General features: G+C 42.5%; 1 protein-coding gene across 1 annotated transcript in view; it reads right to left on the reverse strand.

The window, feature by feature from the left end:
• itgav (integrin, alpha V) overlaps nt 1-23,201 on the reverse strand; it is a 183,719-nt gene that overhangs the window by 30,963 nt on the left and 129,555 nt on the right. The window contains exons 15-22 of the mRNA XM_085985922.1: nt 18,752-18,856; nt 16,143-16,198; nt 11,751-11,905; nt 10,078-10,215; nt 9,128-9,195; nt 8,819-8,966; nt 7,316-7,408; nt 6,791-6,870 (exon numbers count right to left, since the gene is read on the reverse strand). Of these exons, the coding sequence (XP_085842048.1) occupies nt 6,791-6,870; nt 7,316-7,408; nt 8,819-8,966; nt 9,128-9,195; nt 10,078-10,215; nt 11,751-11,905; nt 16,143-16,198; nt 18,752-18,856 (843 nt within the window). The remainder of the gene's footprint in view (nt 1-6,790; nt 6,871-7,315; nt 7,409-8,818; nt 8,967-9,127; nt 9,196-10,077; nt 10,216-11,750; nt 11,906-16,142; nt 16,199-18,751; nt 18,857-23,201) is intronic.

Below are 23,201 nucleotides of genomic sequence, written 5' to 3' on the forward strand. Positions count from 1 at the left end.
CCAACTTCTTAGTCACTATCTCTGATGCTAGATTCCAGTAACTTCCCCACAATTGATGTTAAATTTACAGATATGTAGTTATCTGGTTTCTTCCTCCCTTCTTAAATAATTTGCAATTTTCCAACCCAAAGGCACAATCACTGAATCTAGAGAACTTTGTGAAATTGTGACTATGTATTTGCAATTTCCTCACTTATTTTTTGGGTGGAAACCATCTGTTCCTAGAGATTTGCCTGTCTTAAATTCCATTATTTTCAACATTAGAATTAAAAAAAAACTTATATTAAATCCACTAAGGTTCTCCTGTTGACTTATTTTTGGGTTCCCTTGTACCGCTGGTATTTTGTCTTCTTCCTCCACTCTCAGCACTCATTTAACAAGTTGTCATTGTTTATTATCCATTATAATCTCCTCTGCATCTGTTGTTAATGGGCCTACATTCCCAGTTACCAATCTTTCTCTTAATATATTTATAAAAACATTTCTGTTAGCTTTGATATCCGTTTTAAGTTTTTTTCATATTCTCTTTTTGCACCTCTTTTTGCATCCCTTTGATGATTTTTATAGTTCTCCCAGTCTGCTTAATTTCCACTTTTCCTTGTATTTGTCCAAGCCTTTTCTTTTAGCTTGTCTCTTCTCATTTCTTGATCACGGTTGCTTAACTACACAAGTAGAGCCTTTGGGGGAAAAATTCGTTTGGGCCGTTAACATCACCTGGGCGCTAAATTTAGCGCCCGGCAAAAAATAGCACTGGCAATCACTAACTTCAGTTTTAGCGCCCCAAGAGGGAGGTCGAGTGCTAATTCAAGCACTCCACTTCCTTCTTAGAGCGCTAAACCCGAATATCAGGGCAGTGCGTTCTGCAGCGCTACGCACTGGGTCACATAGCGCTGCCGCATGGAAGGGCTCCTCCCCTCATTAAAGTGGAGGGCCCAAGCCCACAACTCTGCGATCCCTACTGGGACCACCGGGGAGCGGGGTGCTATGCTGAGGAGAGCCGGGCTGAAAAATCACGACACGGACCTCCCGGTGAAAAGCGCAACGGGCTGCGACAAGCAAGTCGGACGATTTTTTTCCCCCGCCCGCCGCCTCCCCTTTACTTACCGCCCTGCAAGCCTCCTGCCACTCCGGTCCCGCCCCCTGAATTGATCGCTGGGATTGCCCGGCGCAGATTCAGGGGGCGCAGGCCAATTTTGCAGGCGAGGCGAAAACAGGGCGCTGCGCATGATGACGTTGTCATCGCCTGCGCAGAGGAGCAGGGCGCTACCGATTACTGCCACCGCTAAACTCCCACTGAATTTAGCAGGAGCCATTAGTGGCGTCGCGCCCGGGTGAAAAGTCATTTGTGTCCCATTAGTCCCCCCCCCGGAGGCACCAAATTTCTAGCCCTTTGCCGTTTAGGGGTATGTACTGGTTTTGTGTTGTGCCAAATACTTCTTTAAATACTTTCCACTGTCTGTCTGTAGGTTTACCCATCAACAGTTCAGCCCGGTTTACTGTGGTCAATTCATTTATCTCTTTAAAGTTTACCCTACGTAAATTTAAAATGTTGGTTTGTACCCCTCCCTTCTCTCTCTCAAACCTAATATCAATTTCAATCATATTACAGTCACTATAACTTAGTGTTGGTATTCTTCCATTTTGATTTTAGATCCAATATCTCCCTTTGCACACACCTGCAAGAGCCACTCACAAACCACGCAGCCTACCCTGTGGACTAATTCGGACTCAATGATCCCGATATTCACTGGGGCGGGGGGTCCAGCACGGTGGAGAAGGAGTTTTGGTTGAGAACGGTAGCGTAGTGGTAATGTAACTGGGCCAGTAATCCAGAGGCCTGGACTAATGATCCAGAGATGGGAGTTCAAATCCCACCATGGCAGCTGGGAAATTTAAATTCAGTTAATTAAATAATGGAATAAAAAGCTAATATCAGTAATGGTGACCATGAAACTATCGGATTGTCGTAAAAACCCATCTGGTTCACTAATGTCCTTTAGGGAAGGAAATCTGCCGTCCTTACCTGGTCTGGCCTATAGCCTACTCCAGACCCACAGCAATGTGGTTGACCATAACTGCCCTCTGAAATGGCCTAGCAAGTCACTCAGTTGTAATTAACCGCTACGAAACATAATAAGAATGAAACCAGATAGACCACCTGGCATCGACCTTGGCACCGGCTACAGACATGGCAATGGCACCCAGCCCAATCGACCCGGAAAATCCTCCTCATCAACATTGGTGGACTTTTGCCAAAATTGGAAGAGCTGTCCTACAGACTAGTCAAGCAACAGCCTGACATAGTAATACTCACAGAATCATACCTTTCAGCCAATGTCCCAAACTCCTCCATCACCATCCCTGGGTATGTGTTGTCCCAACGGCAGGACAGACCCACCAGGAGTGGTAGCACAGTGGTGTACATTCAGGAAGGAGTGGCCCTGGGAGTCCTCAACATTGACTCCGGACCCCATGAAATCTCATGGCTTCAGGTCAAGCATGGGCAAGGAAACCTTCTGCTGATTACCACCTACCGCCCTCCCTCAGCTGATGAATCAGTACTCCTCCATGTTGAACACCACTTGGAAGAAGCACTGAGAGTAGCAGGGGCACAGAATCTACTCTGGGTGGGGGACTTCAATATCCATCACCAAGAGTGGCTCAGTAGCACCACTACTGACCGAGCTGGCAGAGTCCTGAAGGACATAGCTGCCAATCTGGGCCTGCGACAGGTGGTGAGAGAACCAACACGAGGGAAAAACCTACTTGACCTCATCGTCACCAATCTATCTGTTTGCATCTGTCCATGACAGTATTGGCAGCAGTGACCACCGCACAGTCATTGTGGAGACGAAGTGCCGTCTTCACACTGAGAACACCCTCCATCGTGTTGTGTGGCACTACCACCATGCTAAATAATAGATTCAGAACAGATCCAGCAGCTCAAAACTGGGCATCCATGAGGTGCTGTGGGCCATCAGCAGCAGCAGAATTGTATTCCACCACAATCTGTAACCTTATGGACCGGCATATCCCTCACTCTACCATTACCAAGCCAGGGAGTATGGAAGAGCATGCCAGGAACAGCACCGGGCGTACCTAAAAATGAGGTGCCAACCTGGGGAAGCTGCAACACAGGACTACATGCATGCTAAAGCGCAGAAGCTGCATGCTATAGACAGGGCTAAGTGATCCCACAATCAATGGATCAGTTCAAAGCTCTGCAGTCCTGCCACATCCAGTCGTGAATGGTGGTGGACCAATAAACAATTAACGGGAGGAGGAGGCTACATGAATATCCCCATCCTCAATGATGGTGGAGCCCAGCACGTGAGTGCAAAAGACAAGGCTGAAGCGTTTGCAACCATCTTCAGCCAGAAGTGCCGAGTGGATGATCCATATCGGCCTGCTCCTGAGGTCCCCGCCATCACAGAATGCACTTACATAAGAACATAAGAAGTAGGAGCAGGAGTAGGCCATACGGCCCCTCGGGCCTGCTCCGCCATTCAATAGGATCATGGCTGATCTGAATCTAGACTCACGTCCACTTCCCTGCCCTCTCCCCGTAACCCCTAATTCCCTTACCTGCTAGGAAACTGTCTATCTCCATTTTAAATTTATTTAATGTTGCAGCTTCCACAGCTCTCTGGGGTAGCAAATTCCATAGATTCACTACCCTCTGAGTGAAGAAGTTTCTCCTCATCTCAGTTTTGAAAGGGCAGCCCCTTATTCTAAGATTATGCCCCCGAGTTCTAGTCTCACCCATCAGTGGAAACATCCTCACCGCATCCACCCGATCAAGCCCCCTCACAATCTTATATGTTTCGATAAGATTGCCTCTCATTCTTCTGAACTCCAATGAGTAGAGTCACAACCTACTCAACCTTTCCTCATACGTCAACCCCCTCATCTCCGGAATCAACTGAGTGAACCTTCTCTGAACCGCCTCGAGAGCAAGTATATCTTTTCTTAAATATGGAAACCAAAACTGCACGCAGTATTTCAGGTGTGGCCTCACCAATACCCTGTATAACTGAAGCAAGACTTCCCTGTTTTTATACTCCATCCCCCTTGCAATAAAAGCCAAGATTCCATTGGCCTTCCTGATCACCTGCTGCACCTGCATACTAACTTTTTGTGTTTCATGCACCAGGACCCCCAGATCCCTTTGTACTGTAGCACTTTGCAGTTTCTCTCCATTTAGATAATAACTTGCTCTTTGATTTTTTCTGCCAAAGTGCATAACCTCACACTTTCCAACATTATATTGCATCTGCCAAATCTCTGCCCACTCACTTAGCCTGTCTATGTCCTTTTGCAGGTTTTTTATGTCCTCCTCACTCACTGCTTTCCCTCCCATCTTTGTATCGTTGGCAAACTTGGATATGTTGCAGTCGGTCCCTTCCTCCAAATCGTTAATATAGATTGTAAAGAGTTGGGGTCCCAGCACTGACCCCTGCGGAACACCACTGGTTACTGATTGCCAGCCCGAGAATGAACCATTTATCCCAACTCTTTGTTTTCTGTTAGATAGCCAATCTTCCACCCATGCCAGTATATTACCCCCAATCCCGTGATTTTTTATCTTGATCAGTAATCTTGTGTGGAACCTTGTCAAATGCCTTTTGGAAGTCAAAATACACTACATCCACTGGTTCCCCTTTATCCACCCTGTATGTTACGTCCTCAAAGAGTTCGAGCAAATTTGTCAAACATGACTTCCCCTTCATGAAACCATGCTGACTCTGTCCTATTAAATTATGTTGTGGATCCAGCCCTTCTAGCCTCCTTTCAACCTGTCAGGTTTCCAGAGGCCCCGGAAACCCAGCCCACAGTGATTAAAAATAGAAAAACTATTAAAATCGAGGCATGCAACCTCCTTAAAAGGGTTCAATGACCGACCTGCCTCCTGGTCACCCGCCCCTTGGCCAGCCTCCATTAAAAACCAGAAGTGGGCGGGTTCAAGGCGGCTTGTGTTTCCGTTTCAGATTTTTTTACATTTTAACCTCCCACCCGAACCAACCCCACCCATTCTTGGGGGTTAAAATTACCCCCAATGCCTCTTCAGCTGGGACAGCAGGATGTGGACTCTTCAAGCTCAGGCAATACCATCACTGCATTCCAAAAATAATTTGGTGTGAAATGCTTTGAGACATTGTGACAATATGATAATGTGTTATAAGTATTTCTTTCTTCCTTCCTTTCAATGGGATATATACCAGAAGTCGATTTTACATGACATTTCCATGTAATTCTAACACAGAAACAGGCCATTCAGTCCACCAGTTCGTGTTGGTGTTTATCCTCCATACAAGCAATAGTCCTAATCTTATGTGCTCGTCCCGTTTCCACATACCTTCATTCTCCTTTCTTTCAACCACCTTTCTAACCTATTCTTAAATGTTGACTGGTCTCTGCTTCAATAACTAACTCTGGTAGTGCATTCCTCAGCCTAATAACAATAGTAATACTACAACTATTTATATAGCGCCTTTAATGTAGTAAAACATCCCAAGGTGCTTCACAGGAGCGTTATCAAACAAAATTTGACACCGAGCCACATAAGGAGATATTAGGGCAGATGGATCGGTTTTAAGGAGCGCCTTAAAGGAGGAAAGAGAGGTAGAGTGGCAGAGAGGCATAGGTAGGGAGTTCCAGCGATTAGGGCCTCGGCAGCTGAAGGCAAGGCCGCCAATGGTGGAGCGATTAAAATCGGGGATGTGCAGGAGGCCAGAATTGGAGGGTTGTAGGGCTGGAGGAGTTTACAGCGATAAGTAGGGGTGACACCATGTAAGCATTTGAAAACAAGGATGAGAATTTTAAATTTGAGGTGTTGCTCATCTGGAAGCCTATGTAGGTCAGCGAGGACAAGGGTGATGGGTGAATGGGCTTGGTGCGAGTTAGGATATGGCCAGCAAAGTTTTCGATGACCTTAAGTTTATGGAGGATAGAAGATGGGAGGCCAACCAGGAGCATGTTAGAATAGTCAAGTCTAGAGGCATGGAGGAGGGTTTCAGCAGCAGATGTCTGAGGCAGGGGTGGAGTTGGGTGATGTTACGGAGGTGGAAGTAGCTGGTTTTAGTGATGGCGCAGATATGTAGTCAGAAGCACATTTCGGGGTCAAATACGTCACCCCTCAGACAGTTGCCAGGGAGAGGGATGGAGTCGGAGTGTAAAAACAACCCTCTGTGTAAAATAGAAAATTAGTTTACTCCCAGCTTTAACTCCCTTTCTCCACTAGGAACCGTTTAGGGCTCATTGAGAAGCACGTAAGGTAATCAAGGCCCCTGTGGAACAATGTTGAGACAGGCTGCACTCATCTGTTCCTTTTACTAGTGACAGAAGGAAACAATTAATGTGTGGATCTCATTAACCTGCTCACACACTACAGCGCCCGACAAATGCAAATGATAGAAAATGTACATAATACAGGAAACTTCGTGTTATCCGGAGGCTAAATGTCCGGCAAGCTCGAGCCACCGGCAAAAATCAGGAGCCGTTTGGTTAGGTTTTTTTTCTTCTCATAGGTTTTTTTTCCTCAACAGTCAGGCTCTGCAAAGTCTCTGTAGCTTAGCAACAGCTTCAGAGGGACGCTTCCAAGGTACTGGCTGACTGTTTAGAAGCAGTTGCTAAGCAACAGTGTTTGTTGTCAGATACGGAGATGAAAAGCTCCGTATGCTTCAACATTAACGCTGGTGTGTCCAGCAGTTTTGAGGGAACGGCAACAGCTTGGTCCCGTCAGTGCCGGATAGCACAAAGTTTCCTGTAGTTGGTAAAGACAGAAACCTACCTTCGAATCTGCAGGTCAAAGGTAACAGCTGCCTCTGCCTCTTGTAGCTCATGTACACTGAATCGCAGACCTGCCCAGAACTAAGGAGCAAAAATCAATTACAAAAATCAATTTCAAATTCTTCAACTCTTCAATAAAACACATTGACCTCTGGTCTCTCCTGACAGTTTTCCAGTAAAGGGGCTGGGAGTTGCTCGGGGACATGCTCTGCCATGTCCCTGCCTCTCTCCTGTTCCTGAGGGCAAGCCCGGCGGCCTAAAATGTATCTGCTCATATGGGGCCAGGTGCATACAAAAGATATTGAAATGAAAGAACTACTGCCTCTGCCAGATTTCACTACCAATAGTCCGGTTTAAATCCTGAACTCAGGTTAGGCCTGGCATCCAGCATTCAAAGGCTGGCAGAGGGGCCCTCAGAGGTTTCTTCAGAGGCTTGCCACAGCAAGTCCTGCTCTGAACAGAAAGCATAAGCTGCTCTGTTCTAGAAGTAATAATTTCTCCAAATATCAAGATTTAGTTTTCTTACATTTGTTCCAGCTTTCATAGGGTTTCCAAGGTCGCAAACTACTGTCCGAGTTTGATTTTCTATCTTGTAAGCACAGGACAATCTAGTAAGACTCTGAAAAACAAAGCAGATGTACCTGCAATGTTTCGTACCAACTGTAAATAAAGAGTTTACTCCCCAACATCATCTAAAATTTTTAGTTCCTGCTGCATTGCACATAATTATATAATTGCTCAACAGGCCAACCAGCTCCCACATTTACACAAGCACAGGCCAGGAGCTTGTTTTTATATGAAGGCAAATATACATTCTAGAATTTTAGTTGTGTTACTTTTAATTTGAATATTTTCCAAGGCTAGTGAAGATAATCTAATTCTTCAGTTTACAAATACAATAGAGCTATAGATTATGTAGAAATGCTAAATAAGTAAAGACTCAACAGTGGTGAAAACATCAAAATTGGTTGAACAAATGTATTCTTTACTTCTGCATTCAGCCCAATGCAATATATACTTTTCAGTTTTCAGTGATTTCCATGTCTGATTGTTTTGTTTTTATTGCACATCAACTAACTCTTTGAATAATTTCTACACTCCTCTCTTAATATTTTTCACACAGGGAATGTTGGCAAGTTGCTTACTTGTTCTGATTTAGCATTTGCTACCACTGACCCATACTTAGATTTCACAGTCATACTTCCAACACTAACTGCCAGTAAAGCCTCCATTTTAGGTTAGTAGATGCCATTGAAGAAGCTCGCATTGCACTTACTATACAGTTTTTTAATTGTATATTTCAATTTGATGACTTTGTAAAAAGTACTACAAGTGACACTTGAGTAAAATATTGAAAAATGTGGTTCCCTAAAGTGCAAGTAGTTTTTTTTTGCACTTGCTCTACAATCTGTTTTCAGCACATTTTTGCGCAGTCTAGCATTTTCACAGTGTGTTGGTAAAGTGGCACTTTAAACCATACTGTTTGTCTTATATTCCTTAATTATCCCTTATAAGTCAATGACTTCCAATATAAATGGTCTAAGTGCTCACTTTGAGCCTAGGCTTATTGTTAAAAATCTCATCAGGATAACCCCCTGCTTTCCATGTTATAAACAACATGTCTATTTTTGTGTTCATTACATATTATTTTAAATTATAGTAAACTATTACGATAACATCAGTAATGCTACAAAATCTGTGCATTCTAAATTAAATGCTAACACTGCCTACTATTTTGTTTGTCTGTGGAACAGTTTCATTAACTGTACGTAAACTGTACATATATTGCCAAACAAATCGCGTGAGTTACTCAACAGTATAGGTTATTTTAAAACCCGTAGCATTCTTTAAGTCTTTTCTCTTTTGCATTTAGTCAAAATATGATGAGAAAATGAGTTGGATGGGTATATTAACATTTATATGGGTTTGATTGTTTGGGCTTTAGTTGTGGCACAAATTGTAGTACTAGAATCCAATGTAACCTTTGCAAGGCATACAACTTTAATACACAAAGGTTCAAATTTCCTACTTTATTGTTGCGAACAACTCCAACATAATCCGCTTGTGGTGGTAACATGATATACAGTTCAGCTTCATAGGCTCCTTCACCTTCATTCTGTACATTTACATTCAGGGTTAAGGGATTATCATCACCAATGTACAGCTGCTTTTGATCCCTGAAGAGGAAATGGGCCACAGATTAGCATCATTTTTAAATTGAGAGCCTCAAGTATTACACAGCAAATTGAAGCAGTTAGATTTGTTGAACAATCTAATTTAAAAAATATTGTATTAACAGGATTAAGGGAACAGCCAGTTGCAATCTATTTGAACATACCCTCGCACAGAAAGTTTAAGATCAGGTTTGCAGATGTTGTCATCACCACAATCCAGTAAAATGTGGGCCTGCAAGAGAGAAAGAAAACACCAATCAAGTAATGATGCACAAATGGAGCAAGTAGTTTGGTCAAATCACTGTTCAGCCCCCAGAATATAACTTGACTTTAAATTAGAATAAATGGTATCATCAGAAAAAGAAAAGAAGTTATTTTCTGTGCTTAACCTAGATGAGAAGGGTTTGGCAAGTTTCCAGAGTCAGTGGGGAGTGCAAACTTTGCACTGTAGCAGTCACCGAGACACACACAGCATTAAGAAGCGCTGTCAGAATCAAGCTCGTGCACAGACTGTGTTTTGATCAGTACACTCAAAAGTCTTGTGCTGCAAGCAAATGATTCAATGCAAGCAAAACCATTGATCCACAAGGATTGTTCAAAATATTGCATTTTGCATAAGAAATTTTTTGAAATGGATCCAGATATGCTAATGTGAAAAGCTAAAAAAAAGTTGTCATCATGGATCACACAGAGCTCCTGATCTCAGATACATATTGGAGAGGGGAAGGATTGGGGAGGGCACTGAGAAAGAAATAGCGATGAGTTGAAACCCAACACTTCCCTAACGGGAAGGAAAATTTAATGGCAGTCAACCAGGCTGCTCTCGCACACCTCCTAAAATGAGGTTGTTTACAATGATGCATGGGTAGATCAGGTTCCTTACCTGGTTTAATGGCCAGGGAATGGTCCGTGGCCTGAGTATTTGGAGGGCTTGGGGGAAAGGGACAGAGAGAAGTAAATTGAAGAAAGGGATAAAGGTTAATTTTAGCAATATTTAGCACTTTAAAATCATTGGGTAAAGAAAAGATACATGCAAGAAAAAAATGTCACCAAATATGCAGATAATTAGCCAAGTAAATCTCAGTTCATAGAGAGAACTGTAAAGGTTACTGACCTGTTTGGTGATATTATCTGGGGTAAATTGGTTGAGGATTGGTTGCAGTCCACTGCGAGTGGGTGCAGTTTTTAAATCCAGACTGTACTCCATGTAGATAGCAATGTGAGTCAGTTTGTCTCTGAACTCAGTCTCATCCTATAAATTAAAAGATAAACACTTCACTTTGTAATTGTTTTATGTCCTTCAAACTCAAATAAATTCCTATAAGCTGACAAATGACAAAAGGTACAACACATTACATACTTCATGGTACACCAAGCCATTTCAAATTTCAGAGACTGGGGGATTCCAGTGTGTGAACATCCCCACAAAAGGAGATAAGAACTGTTATTCCATAAATCCATTAGGGGATCGACCGTCACTATGACAAACTGCTTACACAATACCATATTTATTCAGGTAGCACTGGTAATGATGTTAATGATGACATTGATGCCAATGTCTTTGGATCACCTGCTTCAACTAAAACTTAGACTCAAATAAAAATCAAGATCAAAATATAAAAACCCCATCACAAAGGGTTTGGGCTGCAGCAGGTGAAAGCAGTTGCTGACATGTGAAGCTACACTGATGGACTGTATAGAACCTGCCCAAATGCTCCCCTATTGCAGCACAACAGGCCTTCATTTGGTTTTAAGTACGTTGGTGCTTACAGTTGTTCCCATTTAGTCAATCTTCAAAAAAAAACAACCGCTTGGATAAAGGGTGAAACAGAAAATGCACAGCAGGTCAGTCAATATGCAAAAAAGAGAAAGATGGGCTACATTTTGTTTTATGTTTTATTGAAACATTCAATTACATTTCTCTTCTAGGTGCTGACTGTCCTATTGTGCATTTCCAGCTTTTTCTAAATTTAATTACAAATGTCTAGAATTTGCAATTTGTCACATCAAATGATATATAAAAGACTGTATCCTGCAGCCCATTGCTTGCAAGTTGCATTTGTGTAAGGTGAAGCCATTTAAAAAAAAGTACAGTGTACCCCTTTGTTTTAGAATTTTCAACTGCTTCATACAACTTTCCTGATATCTCTACAGACAAAAAAGTCTATTTCGCACATGCCTGAATGAATTTTTCAGTGGGCTGCCTAGCAACACCAGAAACATCCCAGGTGTAACCCAGTCCTACACTTTTCCCTCTCTCCTGTGAGAAGACATAGCCTCCACATGGTGCATCCTTGCGCGACATGGCTCAGATCAGCAATTTAGCAGAACAGGACTCAAACTTGACATAACCCAGTTCTGTAGCTCTGAGTATTAATGTACTAACTCTCCTGATATGTATTTTAACAACCCTCAAAACTGATATTTAAATATTAGCACACTGTTCACAAGGCTTGTGTTGACAAAATGCATTGGAGCCCTAAAATATTGTGTCACAGAGTAGATGCAAGGTTGTATCCATTATCCACCACATGTTGAATGAAGTGACACAGCCCAAACACTCTACTCCTGGAGGAAACGACATAGCGCTGTGATATACCTCTCAGCCACTAGGTCCAGAGCAGTATTGGCAGGACAAGTGGGAGCAGCTCACCTGCTGTCTTAGTTGAGGAGGATGTGTACCTTGAGGACACCAAGAAAAGGAGAGCAAGTGTCTTGCTCTCAAAACAATTAAAAATATACAATTTTGCTCAAATAAGAGAAATAGTCCATATGGTAACAACATACTCTCAGATAGGCTTGCAGTTCTTCACAAACTCTCCTTCGGTTATTTTCTACTTTCATTTTCTTCTCATAATGAGAAAGAGAACTGTGGAGAAACATAACTCTCTTGATAGCACCCTTCTGCTTTAGTTTATCCAGCTGCAATTCCACATTAAAATCTGCAAACATACCAAACTCAACATTAGCTTTAAGTATACAACACAAAAGAAAAATAAGAATATTCAACAAATCAATGGTTCAATTAGAGAGAATACTTCAAATTACTGAGATGACACATGCATTTGCAATGTGACCTAGGTTAATTATCAAGTAAAGAAATAAAACTGTGTATAAGAATAAAACTGAAGCTCCTTCAATGGCTTAGTGAATAAAGGCCCTGCCAGGTGTACTTCCACTACATCTTCAATCTTTATGATACTCCTCAAATACAGATAGACATCTCGGAGCACTTTATAGGGCAGAGGAAAAAAGTGAGCACTGAGCTGGAGGAAAAGTAAGTTGGGAAGGAGCGGGGTTAGCATGGTCAATTAAAAGGGCAGAAAGGTTTTCAGGAGGCTCTTGAAAACAAAACAGGTGGTGAAACCAAGGACAAGGATATTAAAATCTGGGGCACAGGGAGCCAATGCAGCTTTGCGAGAGGAGGGTGATTAGAGCATGGGGCTTTGTGCAGGTGAGGACACAGCCCGTGGCATTTTGAACAAATCGTCTTTCATGAAGAATGGACGCCAGGAGTTAGGCAAGAAGACCACTGGAGACGTCATGGTTCAAGGGGTGAAAGGCAAGAAGAGCACTGGAGAAGTCATGGTTCAAGGGGTGAAAGGCAAGAAGAGCACTGGAGAAGTCATGGTTCAAGGGGCGAAAAACAAGGATCAGGGATTCAATATATTTGAGAGTGGGGGGGGGTGGGGTGGAGGTGAATAGTTCGGGATTGGGGGGGGGTGGTTAATGTTTCAGAAGCAAAAAGGTAGCAATCTTGGTGACAGATTGTATGTTGAAAATGAAGCTCAGTTCAGACTCGAGCAGTCTGCCAAGGTTCTGTACGGACTTGCAGCACAACAACAACCTATCCAGACTAAAAGGGTTCTGACGAAAGGTCATCGACCTGAACCGTTAACTCTGTTTCTCTCACCACAGATGCTGCCTGACCTGCTGAGTGTTTTCAGCATTTTCTGTTTCTATTTCAGACTAAAAATGGGCCATGGTTAAATTCCAAACTGTGCTGAGTTAGCTGGATAGTGACTGGCATAGATGTAGGTGAACAACAGTGAATTTCAGTACCCTTGGCCAACGAAGGAAAATGATTCTTGTTCTTCATTGCTATCTCGTGAACCTTGCTAGGAAGTCCTCCACAGTTAAGTAACCTGCCAACACTTATACAATAGCAAAATACTGCGGATGCTGAAAATCTGAAATAACAACAGAAAGTGCTGGGAACACTCAGCAGGTCAGGCAGCATCGAGGAGAGAGAAACAGAGTCAACGTTTCAGGTTGAACCCTTCGTCAGAACACTTGCTGTTTAGGTGAAAAAATGACCACTTGTTCAACTTCTGAAACACTGTAAAATTGCAGAATTTTGAGTACACACAAGCTGCAAAAGCACTATCCACTTTAGCCACTCTTAAACTGACTGGTTACAGTAGCCTAGTGTGGCAAGAGTGTTAAACTGAACCTGTGGTTACAACAGCTGCAGTACTGTCTTACTAACACTAGATGTCACCATAACACATTCTTGCATTGATCAACAAATGGGAGCACGAAAGCAGGAGACAACACCTGCTGAGCAAGACGACTCCATGGGGACACTTGGAATAACGTTTCAGGAGTACCAGTATGGGCTAAAATCTCCTCCAACCACTCAAAGTTACGTTCATTTTACACAAAAGCATTAAACGCTTAAACAAGATAAACAGGACGGGCCAGAATTTCCTTGATCTATTTTATGCCGAAATGAATGTCGGTTTCCACACTGGTTTTGCTGATGGCAACTTATGCCAAAATTTCCTGAGAATCTTATTAGCATACACCGGAACATAAAAATCGGTGTAGATATCACCATAAACAATCAGGGGCCAACAAAAGCGCTAAACATGCACCAGCTTCATCAAGATCCCCCTTTAACTTATTGATGTTAAGAAAATTGAAGTTTGAAGCCATCAAACCATCATAGGAACAGAGGCAGGCCATTCAGCCCCAAGCCTGTTCTGCCATTCAATTAGATCATGGCTGATCTGTACTTAACTCCATTTACCTACTTTAGTTCCACATCCCACAATACCATTACCTAACCAAAAATCTATTAATCGCATTAGAAATCTTCAATTGACCCCTAGCCTCAACAGCATTTTGGGGAAGAGAGTTCCAGATTTCCACCACCCTTTGTGTGACAAAGTGCTTCCTGGTGTCACCCCCTGAATGGCCTGGCTCTAATTTTAAGGTTATGCCCCCTTGTTCTGGACTCCCCCACCAGAGGGAATAGTTTATCTACCCTATCAAATCTTTTAATCATCTTAAACACTTAATTAGTTCACCCCCTAATCTTCCATACTCAAGGGAATAGAATCATTTATATCCATTAATTAAAGAAATGCAATTGCTTTTCTCTTTTTAATGTAACACATGCTGATGCCGTAACAAAGCATATAAAGATACCCAAAATGCAGTGCAGGTCTCTGTATGGGAAAAACACAAAGAAAAATCGCTATAAAACACCAGGATTAGTGACATTTGGTCCTTTTTCACCTAAGATTTTGGGCGTAATTTTACATCCATTCAGAATTAGCTAAATGCAAGAAACTAGTCTTTGTAATGTGGGCACAGCTATGTTCATGAGCTAAGTGTGGATTTAGTAGATGTAACTTGGGAGCATCGCAAATGATCAAGGAAATCTGCGCGTAGCGATGTTTCGGCGTAAAGCCAGCACAAAGCAGTTACGTGCAAATTTCCTCATGGAAAAAAAAGCGCATTTCCGCTCTTATGCCATAATTATCCAGAAGCTTTCCAGGAAATTTTGGCTGATATGTTATACAAATGCAAGCTCTTTCTTTCTTCTTCCTTTCCTTACAGAATAGGGATGCACCACAATACACGTTGGCCCATAACTTGCGGTCAGAGGCGCTCGCCGCTGACCTCGAAGAAAGCTGCCCACAAAGTTCTTGCGATCTCTGTGGTGAAAACTTTACTTTTCTCAACATGCAATTGATTGTAGCGCTGTGCAATGGGAATCTCCATCACAGAACTTCAGTGATCTAAACAAGCTGTCTAAGCAGCCAATCATATCAAAGAATTCTCACAGATAGCAAACCAGGTAATAAAATAGCATTGATTATCTACACTTCTTAAAAATGTTACAGAGAGCGAAATAAAGATTAGGACATACATGGGGGGGTTAAGGCAGAAGCTGAAATATCATGTTTATTATTTTTTTATAAATTATAATTTTTAATCATAATGGAGAAATTTGACACTCAAATATAAAAATTTAATTTTCAGGGCCAGAACATGGGGGAGTTACACCTATTCCAACAAAGCTTAACATTTAGTGGGGTAACAGTGATATTAACACGAAAAAGTTTTTGTCAGTTCCATTGATTTCACAGATTGCCGGCTATGGTGAGGGGTGGGGATCAATAGAGCAGCCTGTGTCGGAGCAGTGAATGACTGACTGCAACTTCAAGATTTCCGCGTTTAGATATGCATGCAGTAAATCCTGAAGTTACGGTCAGTTTCAGAGGGGTAATGATGGCGAACACTACCCACCGCCAATTCCAGGCTAATGTTTCAAGCCCTCAGTCCCTGAACACTGGCAGTATAAAATGTCTATTTTGATGACAGGAGCCAAATCTGCATTACATCACTGATACAACCACATGTAATTTGAACAGAATCAAATAATTATAATTTGTAAATAACACAAGGTACTCTACCAACATAGGGCAGCAATTAAATGCTAATTCTTTACCAATCATCAAGTTCTGCATTAAAAGGACCTACAAAGAGCTTCACTTTGGGTCTTATAAGACAGCCACGGCCAAACATTAGTTGGCATATAATATTGTTTTACTGAGCAGGCCAAGTGAGAGTTTGATTGACAGTTCCACCTCTTTATTCTTAATTTACATGAAATGGATCACAATGACCAAGCTTATTTAGCTCAGCTCATGTTCTGGCACACCTAATTAGCTGCAGGCTTAGCTCAGCCCTGAAGATAACTGGGCCAGCTCTAAATAATTCTCTCTCATGTCTTGGCTTTTTATTGCAATAGCTCCTGAAAGATTGCACAACTATTTCAATTTATTGTAGTCCAGAGTTAAACTGACAGGACGTAGAGAAACTGTAGAGTTTTATTTAAATTGTACTAAACTGCAGAATGTGCACATCTGAGAAGACTGAACTCACCCAAGGAATTTGTGGCTTGTTTTCCATATGCACTTAAGCAAAATGTAACTGTAAAACTAATGAAGGGAAGAGGTTATCAGCAACTGTGACAATCCCAGATTGAGACAACAGTTTTTTTTATTAAAATGAAAGTCAAATACAAGAAAAACATGGATTAAATGCTGCAGTACTGCTTAAGGTGAAATTCCATCATAGTACTGTGGTCTAGTTCAGGGCTGTACATATCGTAGATGCACATTTCCTAATTGTGATGCAAAAGCAGTTTTATTGAGTTCTGGAAGACTTACAATTCTATTCTTAAATGGTCTCATATCCTGAAGCACTGTTTAATTATCTGCAGTCGGAACCAATAAATTGGGAACTGCAAACAGGAAATAAGTCTTCTGGATACAGTCCTCAACATCTTTATATATTTACAATTTATGCTATTATTTTTGATGGAATTCTCTCAAGGTGGAGCCTGTGCATCAGGATTCATTTGGAATTCAGAATTGCTTTCATTGGCAGAATACAGAAATGTAAATGTTCTTTTTATGTTGCCTCTTTTCAGTAGCAGTTTAACTGAATTCAGACTGCTGTTTATCACATTACTATAATCCTCAATGTATAAATTGTTATCAAAGATACTGAAACATTCCTTCATGTTTTTACATGTAGAGAGATAACAATTTTTTTACATTCTTGCTTCAAGTTCATTTTTTTAAAATTAAGGCATTAGTGCTGGGGACTGGAACACTTTCTACTTCAGGCACCCGGGGGCAACATCAAACAGTGGAGGAGCAATATAGGCATTAGCGAACCATTCGCCTGTTATACACTGCCAGATTGAAGTCAATGGAAAGAAAAATCGAGTGGGGTGTATAACAACAAAAACTTGTATTTATATAGCGCCTTTAACATAGTAAAACGTCTCAAGGCGCTGCACAGGAGTACTATAAGACAAACATTTTGGCACCGAGCCACATAAGGAGAAATTAGGGCAGATGACCAAAAGTTTGGTCAAAGAGGTAGGTTTTAAGGAGCATCTTAAAGGAGGAAAGAGAGGTAGCGAGGTGGAGAGGTTCAGGGAGGAAATTCCAGAGCTTAGGGCCTAGGCAACAGAAGGCACGGCCACCAAAGGTTGAGCGATTATAATCAGGGATGCACAAGAGGGCAGAATTAGAGGAGCGCAGGTATCTCGGGGGGTTGTGGGGCTGAAGGAGATTACAGAGATAGGGAGGGGCGAGGCCATAGAAGGATTTGAAAACAAGGATGAGAATTTTGAAATTGAGGCGTTGCTTAACCGGGAGCCAATGTAGGTCAGCGAGCACAGGGGTGACGGGTGAACGGGACTTGGTGCGAGTTAGGACATGGGCAGCCGAGTTTTGGGTGACCTCAAGTTCACGGAGGGTAGAATGTGGGAGGCCAGCCAGGGGTGCATTGGAATAGTCAAGTCTAGAGGTAACAAAGGCATGGATGAGGGTTTCAGCAGTGGATCAGCTGAGGCAAGGGCAGAGACGGGCGATGTTACGGAGGTGGAAGTAGGCGGTCTTTGTTATGCCATGGATATGTGGCCGGAAGCTCATTTCAGGGTCAAATATGACACCAAGGTTGCGAACAGTGTGGTTCTGCCTCAGACAGATGTTAGGGAGAGGGATGGAGTCAGTGGCTAGGGAACGGGGTTTGTGGCGGGGACTGAAAACAATGGCTTCGGTCTTCCCAATAATTAATTGGAGAAAATTTCTGCTCATCCAGTACTGGATAACGAACAAGCAGTCCGACAATTTAGAGACCGTGGAGCGGTCGAGAGAAGCAACAACCAAGATAAAAGTCAAAATGTTTCTGAGGAACCAAGGAAAGTCAATCGGCTTGCTGAGCTGTGAATGGGACGGGAACAGTAGAGGGTTTTGTTGTTGCCACTTTTAGTGTAAAAAAGAAAAAGATCTTGCATTCATATAGCACCTTAGCACAACCTCAAGAGTTCCCAAAGTGCTTCACACCAATGGATTACTTTTGAAGTGCAGTAACGTTGTTTACGTGGGCAAACGTGGCAGCCGGTTTGTACTCAGCAAAGTCCACAAACAGCAAGTGAAATGAATGGTCAGTTAATCTGAAATAACAACAGAAAATGCAGGGTCCCAGACCTGAAACGTTAACTCAGTTTCTCTCTCCACGGATGCTGCCTGGCCTGCTGAGTATTTCCAGCATTTTCTGTTGTTATTTCAGATTTCCAGCATCCGCAGTATTTTGCTATTATGTTAGGTCAGTTAATCTGTTTTGGTTGAGGGAGGAATGTTGGTCAGCACACCTGGAGAACTCCCTGTTTATCTCAAATTCAATTACATTTCAACTATTTAAATCTCAATATTCATGCCCGACTTTCAAGCAAACTACTCAAATTTGTCTGGAAGTCATGTATCATCAATAAACAAACAGTTAAAATTATTACACAGTCAAAGTAGTTTATAAGAGTGTAAGACTAAACATCTTGAATTTCATTGTGCCTTGTCAAGCAAATGGAATCAGATGAAGTACAAATCAAACTGGTCACCGCAAACAGCAAACTGAGAAACAGAAATCAGTGATTTGGGATTCAGAATGCTCCTCCCATTACACAGGGCTGAACTTACCAAGACACCTTGACATTTTCTTTCAGTGTACAGCTTATGTTCTCTGGATTCAAGATTGATGGGCTGACTTCTAATGAAGCATTCACATGAATTACTGGTCTGGCTCTGAAAGTTCAAAACATAATGAAAAGCCCTCCATTAACAGGGTCCTGTTGGAAAGGTTCTGAACTAATTTTATTTTCTGCAGAGGTATAATCTTACCAATTGCACCAGAACATACATTTTAGACTTTTGTTCAACTTGATGCATTGTGCTGCTCAGCATCATGATTATTTGGTAATCTACCTTCTGTATAACACGAGGAGGGATCGTTTCTCTTGGTCACAGGGGCAGAAGCCTGATTGGAGGGATTCAAACATGGAGTTGTGGGAAAGATGGGCACAGATTTGGGATGCGACAACACGTTCAAGGACTTGAGGGGAAAGGGAGGTTGGAGATGGGGCAGTAGTTTGCAAGGATGGAAGGGTCAAGATTAACTACATTAAATGAATTAAAAATCAGAATTGGATCAGCAAATGAGCAGATATTAATCTGCATAATGGACTGACTTGCTAAGCATACACAAGCAGGGAATCTGCTTATAGTTTACATAGGCTTATTATGCATTGCCTAATATCACATAGATCTCCCTCAGGAAATCTGCAATTTGAACTAACACCACCAATACCAAATTTAACTTAATAATGGTAAAAGAATCCTGACATGCACCTTATTACAAACATATCAGGATAGCAAATCATAATCAATGCAACTTTATTTAAGCAATCATCTGTAAAAGTCTGCAGTGAATCTGGCCAGAAATCTACATTTCCATTAGCTGTAACTGATCGCTATGCTCATCCAGTATTCCTCGTTATGAACTGCATCACAGCAGAATTGCATTAAAGTAAATTTTACATGATCCAACATATTGTTTGGCAATAACTTTTTTACATAAATTTCTGCCTGCTGCCTTTAAATTGTTTTTCATTTTACTGTATTCACCAGTGCAAGGCACGAGGACACCACGTGTGGTAAACACTGTGAACATGTCAGCTGAATCTAATTAATGCATTCCTAAAGTGCCATTTAGACCTTTGTACCATTATTCATGAGCTGAGCAAATCATTTTAATCATGTACTGTAAGCTGCTTTACCTAGTGCTTGCTGGGATCAACAGTAAATGTTATCATATAGATTTCTCCAGAGAACCCAAAATGTTCCACTTACATTTGTTATATAAAACACAGATCTTTCCTTTGCAGGAACAGTTCCTTGAAAGCTTATTTGTACATTAAATATTTTCAGAAAAAAGTGCTTTAGAGTATGAATTGTGTTAAAATGTGCCTACAGTCTCTCTTTCCTTGTGTTTTTGTGCATTTTTGTACAGCATTATTACAAATTGAGCATTTTCCTTTTACTAAATGAAATCTTGTTCAAAAAGTCTGCAATGGGGAGGCTTCTGCCAAAATTATTTGCACCCAGTGTCATTAGGAAACATTCCCAAGTTGATATTATATGACTATCTACAGAGTAATCTCTCTCTACTCCATTACAGTAACATGGTTCAACTCCAAGCTCAGACCAGTGTGACATTTGTATGTCCCATATGAGCCAACTGTCCAGAATGGAGAGACATTTTTGGCTCTGGGCTTTTAATTCCGAATTAGATTAGAATGACCCAAACTCTGAATGGATAGAACTACTGTAGCTATTTGACAGAGAATTGCATCCCATTTGGACTAGATTGAATGGTTAAAAAGAAAATTTAACTCATTTCCAATGTTTATACCATTGTTTAAATATATTCTTAAAGCCTGTGTTGAAAGTTCTTCCAAGTTCAACCCACTATTCATGAAGATTTAAGAGCTAGTTTTCCTCTGCTTTAGGTCAGGGTAATGCTCATTACCTGGATGCAAAGCAGAGAAAAACAGGTAAAGACGCATAACACTGGGGCCTAGAAATTCACTATGGCCCCGCCAGCTGGCTAGCGCCCAAAAGTTAGCGCTGGGCGCGGAGCCAGTTGCGACCGTCAGATATTCAGTTTTTGCGCCCCAAGTCGGAACCGGGCGCTATTCCAGGGTGTGCCCGCCCCCGCTTGGGGCGCTGAAACTGAATTTCAGCGCTCTAGGTGCCGCTGCGACACCCGATGCGGTGCGGCAGGCTGCGGTACTGCAGGCCTCCTCCTTCTCTTAAGGTGGAGGTGCCTGCAACGGGGAGATCGCCGCTGGATTGTGCCGGCAAATGAGCCCGGCACCACGGAGAAGTGCCGGGCTCGCGGAAAGCAGCCGGCAATGCCGCGGGGGGGGGGGGGGGGTGGTGGTGGAGGAGGCCGGGGAAGGAGGTGCGGGCATGCGGCCGCCGAAAAAGCGGCCGGCCGCACCTCCACCTTTATGCGCCCCACTAAGGCTGCAGTAAGGCCCTGGTCTCCGGATGTTAGTAGCGGCCGCCACGGAGGAGGCGGCGGCAACTGAATATGGGCGTCGGGCCGGCATCGGGGTGGAAACGGGGCACTGCACACACCGATGACGTCATCGGTGCCGGCGCAGCGCTACCGGCTACCGCCGCCATTACCGCCGAGCTCAATATCAGCGCAACCTCCTCTATTGGCGCAGAAGCCCTCTTTGGGCGGTAACTGGCCGCAAAGCTGGCAGTGCCTTACTGAATTTCTAGGCCTGGGTCTTTATCCCCTATACATTCATAGGGGATTTCCAAGAGTTCCTGAGGCTTCGGTGGGGGGGGGGGGGGGGGGGGTTGCGGGGGGAGGAAGAGAAGCAGGGTGGCTGTGCCTGGAACACTACAACTATAATAATCTCAACGTAATGAGGCAGGAGTAATATCACCATACCCTCGCTTTCCTGGGTCCCTGCTTGCTGGCAACCCAAATGGAACTATGTCCTTGAATAGTGGGGCTTACTGCTTGTGCCCACCCAGCTCAGATCAGATAAGGGGCTTGGAGCTAAGCAAACAGTGTTTTTCTTCCCTACAGGTGCAGCAAAAGGTTTTGTGGGATGCTGTCTTTGGACACCAGTCACAAGGCCTTGAAGCCAATATCCATTTATGCTGCTGTGGGCTTCCAGGCCTGCAGCAAGAGTTGCCTTTCATCCCCTGCTTCCAGATGCAAGGCTCTGCCAAGGGACAGGCTGGCGTCAAGGGATTATTGGGCCTAGGGTAATGACATGAACCCAGAAATAGAGGCAGGTTCAGAGATGTGCCCAGAGAGGAAAATCAGCAAAGTGTTTGGCATCAGTGAGTAAAATAATAAAAGATGGCAGTACATTGAGACGTTTCACATTTTGCTCAGTTACATATAGAGCATTTGCCAAAAGACATCAAGAAAGAATACCAATGGGATGTGGAACACACCCTTCTTTAACTTTGGTACAATACAACCATTTACAACACTTTGGGGCAGATTTTATATCTGATATGCCATTGCAAAATATTATAGCTACCATCTGCAACCTAACCTTATTTAATGGCACAGAAGCCAAGCTGTGAATTTTAAAGTGGTGGTGGGGGGAGGAGAAAGGAGTGATGCAGGAGGATTGCCACTTCCAGGAGGGGTGCAAGGGAACATTTCCATTTTCACAACATTGTCTGGTTTGCATAATTACGTTAAATGCATTTAACTATACATTATATTTGGTCAGAATCTGCAGAAAAAACTATTTTTTTTGTTGAAGATTACAAGGAAAAGGCAATCCTGATTAACAATGCTTTAAGAAACTTGCAATTGCTGTGCAGGGCACATTCCAGAATCATTACTATCACTTTAGAGCATTCCAGCTGCTTTATTGCATTGCCAGTCTTATGAAAATGCTAAGGAACTAAGGCTATTAATGATGGCCACTCTCGAGAATTGAAGAATTCTTTATGTTGTTGAGAAACATTTTCTGTCTCAATTTTTGTTTATAAAATTATATAATTCTTACAAGTACGCAGTAAGCACTAATTACAGAGGCATGAAAGGTGTTTCTATTTATAGTGCTGTACTTTCCAGGGAAAATTGCTTGTTCAGCTTTTGAATGCAAAACTATTACTGGCTTCGTTGGCAGATTACCATTTTTTTTTAAATGATTCACAATTTTTTTGCCAATTTTCTTCCCTTTACCTAAAAGGCACAGACTCCTACTAGTTATACAATTGCAGTGGTACTCCAAGTGGCCACTCTTCCTGTGTGAGCCTGACAATGAACATCAGCAGGCTATTAAAACGTGAAGGGCATCACAGTCAAGCCCCATGTTGTTCACTCATGCATTCATTCCAACAGAGGGCACTGAATAACAATTAGAAATGGTGACCCCCCCCCTTTAGCCAGTTTTCCCATTGCTTAACCCAGTGGTACTGAGCCCAATTGCAACACCCCTACTGCTACTGAAATCAGGAAACAGCACAAACTAAGATTTGAACTTGGGACCTTTCCATCTGCTTGGCTTGGTGCTACACCAGACATTAATAGAAATTCAGC

The sequence above is a fragment of the Somniosus microcephalus genome, chromosome 4 (genome assembly GCF_052327205.1).
Source record: "Somniosus microcephalus isolate GS21.2 chromosome 4, FLI_Smic_1.0, whole genome shotgun sequence".
Classification (NCBI taxonomy): Eukaryota; Metazoa; Chordata; class Chondrichthyes; order Squaliformes; family Somniosidae; genus Somniosus; species Somniosus microcephalus.